The sequence below is a fragment of the Onychostruthus taczanowskii genome, unplaced genomic scaffold, assembly GCF_017590055.1.
Source record: "Onychostruthus taczanowskii isolate IOZ18803 unplaced genomic scaffold, ASM1759005v1 scaffold162, whole genome shotgun sequence".
Lineage (NCBI taxonomy): Eukaryota > Metazoa > Chordata > Aves > Passeriformes > Passeridae > Onychostruthus > Onychostruthus taczanowskii.
In genome coordinates, this window is record NW_024498818.1 from 379,619 (window position 1) to 391,042 (window position 11,424).

Consider the following 11,424-nt stretch of genomic DNA (forward strand, 5'->3'; position numbering starts at 1 on the left):
TCAGAGGACTACACATGTTGTCTACAATGACCCCTCCAGTTCGTTCAGTGGGTGAGACAGCAAAAACTCTCTATGTTGTAGAAGAACTGATGTGCAAGACCCAAAGCTTATGTTTAAAAAAGCACCAGCTCAACAAACCCAGAACGTAACTCTGACCTCCCTCAAGAAGCCAGGATGTATTTAATAAATGACTATGAAAATCATCTACAAACAGAGAACTTGTAGTAACTGTTAGAAATTTCAGTGAAAAGTGGCAGAAGAGAGGGAAGGAATTTGCCATGAATGGGCAAATGACAGGAAATTTTGGAAAGCAGAGCATGTTTTTCAGGGCATCACCTTCTGTATGCACATGATCTGCTTGGCTTCATGTGCACCTTCAGAGAAAAACCAGTGGAGCCATATGGAGAACAGTTATGGATATTAACACTTTCATGACAATTTATGATTTATTTCACAAAGCTGCACCACCTTTAGAACATTTTTTCAGCATAATCATAGTTATGCTAACAGTAGAGCATATATCAATATTAGTTTGGTTAAAATCACATCAGCATGTACCTATACTGAAAGAAAAAGCTCAGTATGTACCAGGACTTGGGACAGCCAATCCCATTAAGCCATTCATTCTGGCTCTCACTCCTACCTGCAGCTTCAGGTGTATTATGGGCTTAGCAGGCTTTCCCTAGCCTTCCCTTGCTGCTTCTCTAAGGCTGCAAAATCAGTCTGTGTTTGCCCAGGAGCAAAGTCTTGCTGGCTCCCCCCACCCCACCTGCAGTGTCTTTGGAGTGTCAGCTTGAGGATGGAAGCTGGCTGTTAACCATTCTGCTCTGTAGGAGAACTGGTTTCCCCACAAGGAATCCCCCCTATTTCAACACCAGAACTAAGTGTCCACTGACACCTGAAACTCTTAAGGTTTGGAGAGCTCCTTTCTGAAATGGAAGGGGACTTTTTTCCTTAAAAATCTAAAAATAAAAGTCTGCTGAAATCCTGAGATAACAATCTTACTGATAAATCTTCCTTTTGCATGAGATGTTTCAGCAAGATCAACAAATCACATCTGTTTATTTCTAATTATTGCATCAGAGCTCCCAGAGCTGCTCACTATCAGTTAAACTAAACAGAGAACAAAGTGCCTAGGCTGTCGAGTAGGTTAAAAAAACCCAACCTGAAACAACTAACTCTTAACATTATAATTTTAGGCATCAGTTCAATAAACTGCCTAGATGTGGGGAAGTATTTTTTACACATCAGACTGAAGAAACCTTTGAGAGCAAAGGAAATTACTTTACCGCAGAGCATTGTGGGAGTCTGAGAAGCCATCGGCCTCTGGGTCCTTCACCACTGACCAGTCAAACACCAACCCTGCCAGAGTGCTGAAAGTGTTTCCTACAAATCAAACAACCACATTAAAACAAAAATAGAGACCAAGCACAGAGTCTTCCTGGAACACAAAGCATTAGTTATTTCCCTGGGAAATTTCTCTATTTTCTCCCTACAAGAAGAACCATAAAGCACCCTCGAGTTTGCACAACACCAAGCCACGAATCAGTGGTAATCACACATCCTCTGAACAGAGAGAGACACCATTCTCACCCAGGATTTTCCTGGGAAACTGTGAGAAAGCTCAGAGAAAATAACTCTTGTCTCCATTTGCGGCACCTGTTGTTGTGCACATGTGGAATGTGTTATGGAGATTGTTCAACAAAGAGTGATTTCTTAATTGGACTCTGGTGATGGTGTTTTTGATTCACTGACCAACTGGATCCATGGCCTGTCTGGCAAGGGTAATGGGTTTTTCTGCATAGTATAGTACAATATAGTATAGTAATAATAAAGCAATTGATCAGCCTTCTGCAATCATGGAGTCAATGCTCCTTATTCCCCATTCAGGGGACCACTGCTACTATATGAATCCAGCACTACACACAGGATAAAAACAAATTTACTTTTCATTACTAATATATCACCATACTTCACCTGGCATTCATGGTTTACAAACACAGGTGGGATGGGCACAGTAACCAAAACAATTAATTCCACCTTTTATATCAGCCTGACACATTATTTCCCTTCAGTAGTTGTCCTAAAAATCCCTTGTTTGGAGTGCTATGTGTGCACAAAACTTGACTGTTGAAAGCATAGAATTCTTACCAGATCATGGCTCTTTTTCTGATGCTACAGACTACAAAAAGCAGAAGTTTTCTGCTCCTATTAAATAACAGTGCATTCAGTCCAAATGCACTGACTCTTATGAGCCCAAATGGTGTGTCCCAAAAGTGAGTGTTTGTGTAGTAATTAAACAGATTGAACAATAGGTGGCTGGTCTCAAACATCATCTCTGAACCTCCTGTCAGATACCCAACTGTTCACAAAAACATCCTTTTGCAAAATTCTTTAGACCACCTCAGCACAAAAAAAAAAGAAAAAAAAAGAAAAAAAAAAAGAAAAAACAACAGACAACTTCACAATGTATTATCCAGAGAAACTCCTTAAAATTCTCCACTTGGCTTCAAACAATCAACAGTGTGACAAATAAAGCTAGTGCATGTATCAGACAGCTAGAACTTTCAATATATATTTAATTTCCTACAAGCAGAACTCTTACCTTCTGAATCCAAAGCATGAATTTTGAGCTCCAGTGGTGAATCCTCAAGGTAGAGCTCTCTCGTTGTGGACACAACTTGAATGCCATGAATTAAATCAACGATGGCATCACAGCGAAGCACTTGTCCAGTCACTTGAAGAGACATCAGAAAGAGCACAAGAAAGTACAAAACTGCATGTGCTCATCAAGAACGAGAAGTCAAGATGCACCTCAAATGCAGCCAGTGACACAAGACACTGACACTGAAGGAAATGAAACTTGGTCATGACCTTGATGAAGAAACTCATGGTCAACCGGTGGCTCAGAAAGCAACAAAAACAGTTCCCTTCCTCACTGGACTGCAGAAACTCTGATTTCCATCTACACTGACAGGTACAGCTGTTGTCTGGGAGTGCTTATGCAGAGTTGGTACAGTGCTCTCATGTCCCACAGAAATTAATGGGTTTTACTCACAGACAATAAACGCCCATAAACTCCTTCAGTTAGTGACTGCACGGCATTTAATTGGCCATCTGGTTTTGCCTCTCTGTCACTGTAAAAACTAACCAGGTATATTGTACAACAGACACAAAAGCAACTGCCACCTTTTTTCAAATGTGACGCGTCTGAATTTGCGCTAGTCATTTTTATTAAACACTTTTTTATATTTCACTCACCCCCTCGATTTTGGGGGTCGGGGGTTTTAAGAATTACCTGTTTCCTGGGTGTATCATTAAAATCATCAACACTTCTCTGAGGCAAACAGAAGCTAAAAACCACGCCCACAGAAAGTCTAAAATGACTGTGCATAGGAACTGAAATGTGCCTGTGCACCTCTAGGTCTCAGCTTTGTTCCCGGAGGACGGCAGGATGCCCAGAGGCAGCGGTTTGCTCAGACTCACCTGTGTCCTCGGCAGAGATGATGGCGGTGAGGCGCGTGGGCTGCGAGGAGCGCGCCTGGACCAGCGCCCTCTGCGAGCAGCGGCAGCCGTCCGGCCCCAGCGGCTCGATGCTCGCCACCTCCGGCCGCGTGGACGACCTGCGGGTGGGCAGCTGTCAGCACGGGGGTCACAGCTCTGCCTTCAAAGCCGCCCCAGCAATTCACCTGGGACGTGCTGCGTGGTCAGCAGCTGGCTTTGGGAAGAGCTGGATGGCAGCAGCTCCTCGAGGACCCCTGCCAAGGCAAGTTGGGCTGAGGACAGGGAAAGCCTAGGCCAGAGGCAGGGCAGGCAAGCTCAGCATTTTCTCCACTACAGAATCAAACAACCTTCCGCTAAACCCACGGAGCAAGCCAGGGCATTACTTAGTGGAGCCCAGCTCTCCTTTCCACTGCACCAAAACCGTCAAGATAAAACAACAACAAAAGTCGGAGAGTTATTAAAAACCAAGCCTCTTAAAAGTAAATCTGAGCTAGCAGCAGTACACATCTGAGGGGTAACTGCAGTGAAAAGTTCCAGCAGCCAAAGCCCTTGCTAACCACTCCGGACCTTCAGCCCTGTGCCCGAGCCGGGCCCTGCTGCTCCTCCCCGGCCGCGCTCACGGCCCGGGGCCGGGCAGGGAGGGAGGGAACAGCGCCGGAACCCAGCCCGAAACAGCCCCCGCTGTGTGCTCGGGATCCGCTCACAAGAGCCCTTTGAAGGATTAAAACAATGAAAGCAAGCACTGATGGGTGACAAAGCTGCTCGGGAATTGCTTCTCCGGATGATGACAGCAACTCTGATGAAAACGCTGTGCTATCTGGTAAATGCAACCTAAACCGGGCACTGCATCCCCCCTGGTAAAGACGGGGAAGGTGGATGGGTTTGGACTTTTTTTCTGGAAGATGTACAAAAATGCATATCTGGGATGTGTGGGGAAAATTCTGTAACCCAGCAAGGAGCAGGATGGGAGATCCAAACAAACAGCAATGTCATGTATGACTGAGTCCCCAGTCAGAGGTTTCACCTCCTTCTCTTACTGGCACAACCAACAAATCCACACCAGCGAAAAACTGAATTTCTCCTTAACTAAAATCGTATCTATTGAAAAACAACACATCACGCCGCACTCAATTATCTGAGAGTTAACAGCTGCAGCCCAGGTGAGCACGGACCTCTGCTTGTAGCCACTGCAATAAAACTGCAAATCCTGCCTGGAACCTTAAGCTCCCAACAGTATTTTGCTTACATAAGGAGTAGTTGAGGATTTTTACACAACAATACCAACTGCTGACCCAGAATTTCAAAGTACTTTATCTGATCAAGGAAAAAACAACCCACAGCAGTATGCAATGGGCAGTTTAAACACAAATTAAAAGCTTAAACCTGAAAATTGTTTGTTTATATCTCGTCTATATACCTAAACAATGTACACAATAATGTGTGTATTTTTTTTACAGGAGGGTTACACTGTTTCTAAAACAATATAGTTTTCTGTATTAGCAGCATACAGCTTTACTCTAAAATATTAAAATATGTTTTAGAGATTAAAAGTGAGCAATTAGTTATTTTCCTGCTGTTCTGCTGTTCTTAGGCAACCACGAAACAGTTTTCCAACACTGAGCAAGTTTCTTTATACAATATTAGCATTCACAACAAGTAAGGCTTTTCCTGTACTTGCCTGGTTGGCTTTTTAAGCTGAGCATGTGTATTTGACTTAGTCTGCATGCAGGTATTTTTAAATAAGTATTATATGTAGGAAATTGACTTTTATTTAGCTCTTTACACTGCTTAATACTCTGCCATTACATATTTTGTTATTAATTTGAGGATTTTGCATTCTTGCAGTCTGGTATTGATTGTGTTTACAACACAACAGGGGGTTTCACTGTGGTTTGTATTTGCTCTTTTAATATCTGGCTACGGATTGTAATACAAAACCACTGTGGTTTGCATAATAGCAGTGTTGTAAAACAGAATCTAATTACAGGATACTTTTCAGACTAGAAAAAGGGAGGAACAAAGATCAACAAAAATTAAATTTTAACTGTAAACATACATACACTCCCCAATTTTAAAGGAACTTTCAAGCTTTTACAGCTAAAACCAGTACACTGCAGTAGAGAAACTGAAATTAGACACTATTTGGCTTCTTGCAGTAGTTTAAGAGGTAGAATATCAGCTGAATGTCTTTTTTTCTAATACAAATTTTACTCAAGTGGGCCTTTCTGAGGCTTGGTTTTGTATTGATTTATATTTAAAAACAATCTGCAGAGTAGTGTTTTTTCCAGCAAAACACAGGAAGTATCTGATGACCCCTCTACCATTCAGCAATATCAGAAGCACATTCTGTTTACAGCTACCTGGATGCAGGGCCAAGCACAGAGAGGCAAAGGGATTAATCAACCAGGCTGGGGATTACAGCAGCACTACGCTGGGATCACTACTAGGTCCTAGGTCCTGGGCAAAAAAAAAAAGAAACTTCAGCTTTAAGTGACAAAAAACGCAATTTCTATCCCCTGCCAACTACAGCAGCTCTTCAGTAGAGTGTCAGTGTGTGACATTGAGAGCTGGGCTTGTCAGAAGGCAAAATTAGATCCTGAGAAGACAGCAATGGGAAGCATTTCTGGCACTTGCTCTGGATCCCATGCCAGCGCCTGTAAGAAACAGTAAGGCAGGGAGGAAGCACTTGAAAGAAGAGTGAGGAGGGAAGGGGGAAAAAAGCTCACAGAAGTCCCCAATTTGTATTTCCCTCAGAGTAAAATCCTACTTGCTGAGGAATGAATGGCACCGGCAAAGAGGCTGCCAGTCGTCTGGTAAATTTCTGCTTCATTCACCATTTCCATTCCCCTCCAGGGCCCCAGACAGAGCCATGTGCCAAGATTGCATCCACACATCTACCCAAACCTATGCCTGTGTTCTTCATTGACTGGTCTGTAACACCACATGTCAATACTTCACCAGATTACACTTCATTTATTTATCAGTTGGTTCAAAGATCAGGCACCTATTCCTGTTTCTCTCCCTGGCAATCCTCTGTTGATTCTCATTGCTCCAGCGTTTTATGCTCTTCTGCCAGCTCTTCAGACTAAACTCAGCTGACTGAGTCAGCAAAAATCCACCTCTGTGGAGCTGCACCACAACTGTCAGTTGATCTGATCTTTTAGAATTTTATCAGGCATTTGGGCTCGTATGCAGTCAGAGGGAAACTGGGTAGTAAAAGTCTCCAAGAGTTTTGGGAAGATTGGACTGACCAGTACACCAGGGACATTATATAGTCACTCTTGGAACTAAAAAATAAGCAGAAGTCTAAAACATTTCTTTCCGGAGTGTTCAGCAGTGAAATGTTGCTCAAAATCAACAAGTCCCTAATCCTTCTGTCTGCAGGCAGGTGATGCTCAGACTGAGAAAAAGCTTTTTTCAACAGTAAATTTGCACTGATATTTGCACATCAGGTAAGGGAAACAACATTATTTATCGTGCCTCCTGGGCTCTGTCAGAACACTTTTACTGCAGACTCACACCCCCTGCTCTGTTTCTGAGCCAACACTCTCAGGTAACACACATACCTGAGCCACAGCAGCACAGCCCCTCTCACTTTACCACCTAGCACACCTCAAACCAATTCTGAGGTTCTGCTGGCACTTCCAAGAGCCTGAAGCCCTGCTGGGAAAGCACAGCCAGATATCAGGGAGAAGGAGAACATCCTGCTGCCCACTGCAATGCCTTACAAGAGGGAAATGCAGAGCAGATGAGAGGCACAGAGGGGGATAACAAACACTTAAGATGTCACTTCACAATATGGAAGTTAACAGTATCTCACAGAAAACATTTTTCAGTGAGAGTCAGACAGGTATTTTTAGACCTGTGGTAAAACAGGTGATCCAGGAACCAACACAACTCCCAGATTACCAGGAATGAGACTACTGGTCTTTGAGTGAAGCCACAGATCTCAAGGAAAACACTACTGATACAGATTTTTAAAAGCACACAAGCCAGCACATGGAGAAATAAGATCAATTTACAACAAAAGCACGACAAAAGGTAAGGAGCTAGAAAATTAGCTTTGCCAGCCAACTACTGAGACAGCACCACTGTGCAGTGGGTTTGGGCTCTCTGGAAATACCTGTGCATCCCACAGCTCCAACACCACTTGGCCACTGCATCTCTCCCTTTACTACTCTGCCACCAGCTCCTCTCCCATGGCAATTACCTCAATACAAGGGAGGGCTAGAGTAGCACACACAAAGCTTTGATTATGGTGGCAATAAACTCCTCTTCATTTCCACCAGCCCTCACCATGTATCTCAACTCTACACTCCATGAAATAATGGCATATGTAAACATAGGTACACTGAAGATAATTTCTCCTACAAACACCCAGCCATGGAGGTTACCCTGGGGGGAAATGGGTTTTTCGTGTGCGTGTCCCCATCCTCCCCCCAAAAATGTTACTATGGTATGGCAGGTTTCAAGGAGAAAATTCTGCTTCTGAATGTTTTCATTCTTTCAGGTGTAATTTCTGGATTAAGGTAATTAAAATACAAATACAGATGCAATATAAATCCTGCACAGACTCTATTTTATGCCTGAAGATAGCACCACATAGAATATCTGCAGATACAAACAGTGTGCTTTGAAAACAAAGCTTTTCCCAAAAAATAATTTTAATATAAAGGCAACCCAAACTCCAGAAGGCATGAGCCTTCAGAAAATACTTTAAAGCCATGCTTGTAACTTTACCACTACTCCCAGTTTGCTGGGATGATGACAGAACTTGTCCTTTTCCCTCTCAATCAGTGGAATTCTCAAACACCACTACAATCGCTTTGAAAATATCCTACTTTCAGAGGTAAACTTGAAGGCTGAAAGGGAAACTGGGAAAAAAAGAAGGTCACAGCATGCTATAGACTGATCTTTCAGGAAATTGGACACTTGTCTTTGAATTCTGAATGCTTGAGATGAGTAATGCAGACCTTCAAAAGGTGTCATTTGCTATCAGATGCTGCTGTACAACCAGAACAGCTTTCATAGGCCACCTCTAACGCCCCCGATCTCCCATATTACAAAACCCCAGTCCCCTCTTCAGACACAGAGAGCCTGAATCTGACCATTTCCATTCAAATCCCTGCTTTCACGCACACAAACACACCCATCATTTCCCAAATGTGAGGAAGAGTCACTCCTTCCCAAGCCATTGCATTTGGTACTTCCTAACTCGTTCAGTTCAACAGCCCCTGTCCAGTAACAGCTCCTTCAGACAGGAAGGGCAGGAATCCTGTCAGCAAGTGGCTGTGCTGCTGCTCCTCCAGACACATTTCTTTCTAACCCCCTACAGTTCCAGGCCTGTGGGACAAGGATGCAGAGGGAGAGAGCCCCGGATGCAACTGCTCCCTCTGCTCAGGCACACACATGCAGCTCCTGCTTCCTCCAGAGGGTTTGCTGAGCACACCTCAAGTTTCACAACCCACATCCTGCCAGGCCTTGCAAAGCAGAAGTGAATAAATGCCATTTACAAGCCACAGAAAATAAGAACACATAGAAGGTGAATTAGGTGCAATTTCCTAAATTCTCAACCAAAATTCATCTCTGAAGGGCAGAGAGAAAGGATGGAAAAGGATGTTGAGGCCTGTCTGCATGAGGGATGTGAGTCATTGCATACTGGCAAACAGCACCAGTAGAACGTGCTCTGAAGCGCTCAAAAATCACCTCCATTAGAGATATGAACGTGGGTCAAATCTGGCATTTCTCTGGAGAATAATCTCACATCTTTTCATTTGCAGACTTCAGTGAGATTACCAACAATCTCCATGCTTCTGACAGTGGGATAGCATCTGGCATGTGCAGGAATGGCTGCAGCCAACCCAGCGTCACCTCACAGCTCACTGGCAAACAGGAAAGGGAGTCTATACTTCCAGATTTTACTAGTGCTTTGATGAGTTTTGGGGTTTAGCTTCGTGCAATATAATTTACCTCACAAACCAAACCCTTTTAAAGGCTCAGCAGCCTTCAAAAATTCGAGTAAGGAAAGAGAAAAAACCCACAGTTGTGAGACTTTCACTGAAGTGAACCATTAAAAATTAAATTACATGACCACAAGCAGGCAGCTCATCTAATAACTTTCATTTAATTGACTTCTGGCTAAAATTAATTATTGCTCTTCTGCATAAGCACCCTCAAATATATAAACTGTAATAGACCAAAGGCTTATACCCAGCCCAGAGATGAAAAATGTACAACAACTGAGCAAAGAAACAGAATGAAAATATAGCCCCTTAAGATGTATTTCAGTAACTGCCACGCAGAACAACTGCAAACTGCTACACATTCATCTGGCATACACGGAAATATCATCCTAAACATACCTCGACTCTGCTTCTTTTTCAGGTGGGTACCTCCTTATCATTACTGATTAAGTCACCATTCTGGAGCTCGATGGAAAGGAGCTGGCAACATTTGTTTAACATGAAGACTACTGTGAGCTTTCCAAATTTGCACATGCTGTGGGATTTGCCTTCAGCCTCGGTGCTCAACACCACCCAGTCCTCCCCCCTGTGCGAGGCAGGAAGGGGGCTCCCAGCCAGACGTTCCTGGAGTACATCCCACGTGCTCAACACTGAGAAAACCAGGAAAGCTTTTCACTTTTAAAACTCAACTTCACTGTCCGCAGGTGAAGTCATAAGGGTGCTGTTATCTACACGTACAGCAGCACTGAGAAGCTCCTGACTTAGCTACGAATCATGTCCACACCCTGAGCTCAGAGCTGTCAGGACCTTCATTACCGACTACTGGAAGGAAAGGGCTATTTCCACACCAGCAGGAGAGTTCTGGGTGCTGTCCCCACACACGTGGCACTGTGGCCATGTGTGTGTGGGGTGACACTGAGGCCGTGTGTGCGTGGGGTGGCACTGCGGGAGTGCGGGGCAGCAGGGTGAGCACATAGCGTGTGTGGAGCCAGAGCGGGCAGGGTACATGGAGAAGCAGGTGGAGTGTGTGTGGGGTACGAGGAGAAGCAGGTGGACATGTGAGGGGTGTACGGGTGGGTGTGCACGGGCTGTGAAGCACATGTCGGGCACAGAGCCATGGCGGGAAGCTTCCTTTACAAACAGGGACCTTCTGCTCAAGGTCCGGCCTGCAGACACTGCCCTCCTCCAGTGGGTTTAATCCCCACTGCACAAAATAAACAACCTATCCCCTTAGGGATTATCTCCTTGTCTGGCTCCGGTACTGCTGGGCCGCCCAAACCCACCCGCACTGAGGTAAAAGCGGCGAGAGAGGGCCCGGCTGCCTCGGGAGCCGTCAGGCCCCGCCGCGGGCCGAGGAGCCGCCGCAGGTGCCGGCGGGGGGAGAAACGGACAAAGGGCGGCGGCACCTGCACTCACCATCGGTAGCAGCCCTCGCTGGCCTCTAGCGTGAAGTTGACGCGGGTGCCACGGGTGAAGGGGAGCAGCACCTTGGGGGTGTTGAGCTTGGAGGAGGCGGCGAAGTGCAGCAGCAGGAGGAGAGGCAGCGCCCCGTGCGCGGGTAGAGCCATGCTGCGCGCCGGCGGGACCTGCGGGGCGCGAAAGTGCGGGGGGAGCGGCGCGGCGGGGCCGGGCCGGGCAGGACGGCCCGGGGGCAGGGCCTCCCCCCGCCCTCCGCCCTCCGGGGCCGCGCCGCCCTCCCTCGGGGGAACTCCAGTGGCGCCAACGGCAAGGCGCTGGTCGTTTGAAAAACCTCTTTTTTTCCGGGCGTAACCCCAAGCATCTCGTAGGAGTCGTGCTCCAGACCCTTCCCCCGACAGACTCCAGCACCTCAATGTCTGTTATGTCGTGGGGTACCAAAGGATTCGAAGCCTGGCTTCACCCGAGCCCAGCACAGGGGGACAGTCACGGCCCTGGTCCTGCTGCCACACCAGTGCTGGAACAAGCCAGCTGCCATCGG

General features: G+C 45.8%; 1 protein-coding gene across 1 annotated transcript in view; it reads right to left on the reverse strand.

Annotated features, from left to right (window-relative positions):
* NUP210 (nucleoporin 210) overlaps positions 1–11,037 on the reverse strand; it is a 47,652-nt gene extending 36,615 nt beyond the window's left edge. The window contains exons 1-4 of the mRNA XM_041399522.1: positions 10,884–11,037; positions 3,487–3,623; positions 2,606–2,737; positions 1,290–1,386 (exon numbers count right to left, since the gene is read on the reverse strand). Of these exons, the coding sequence (XP_041255456.1) occupies positions 1,290–1,386; positions 2,606–2,737; positions 3,487–3,623; positions 10,884–11,035 (518 nt within the window). The 5' untranslated portion in view covers positions 11,036–11,037. The remainder of the gene's footprint in view (positions 1–1,289; positions 1,387–2,605; positions 2,738–3,486; positions 3,624–10,883) is intronic.
* Between the last annotated feature and the right edge of the window lie 387 nt (positions 11,038–11,424).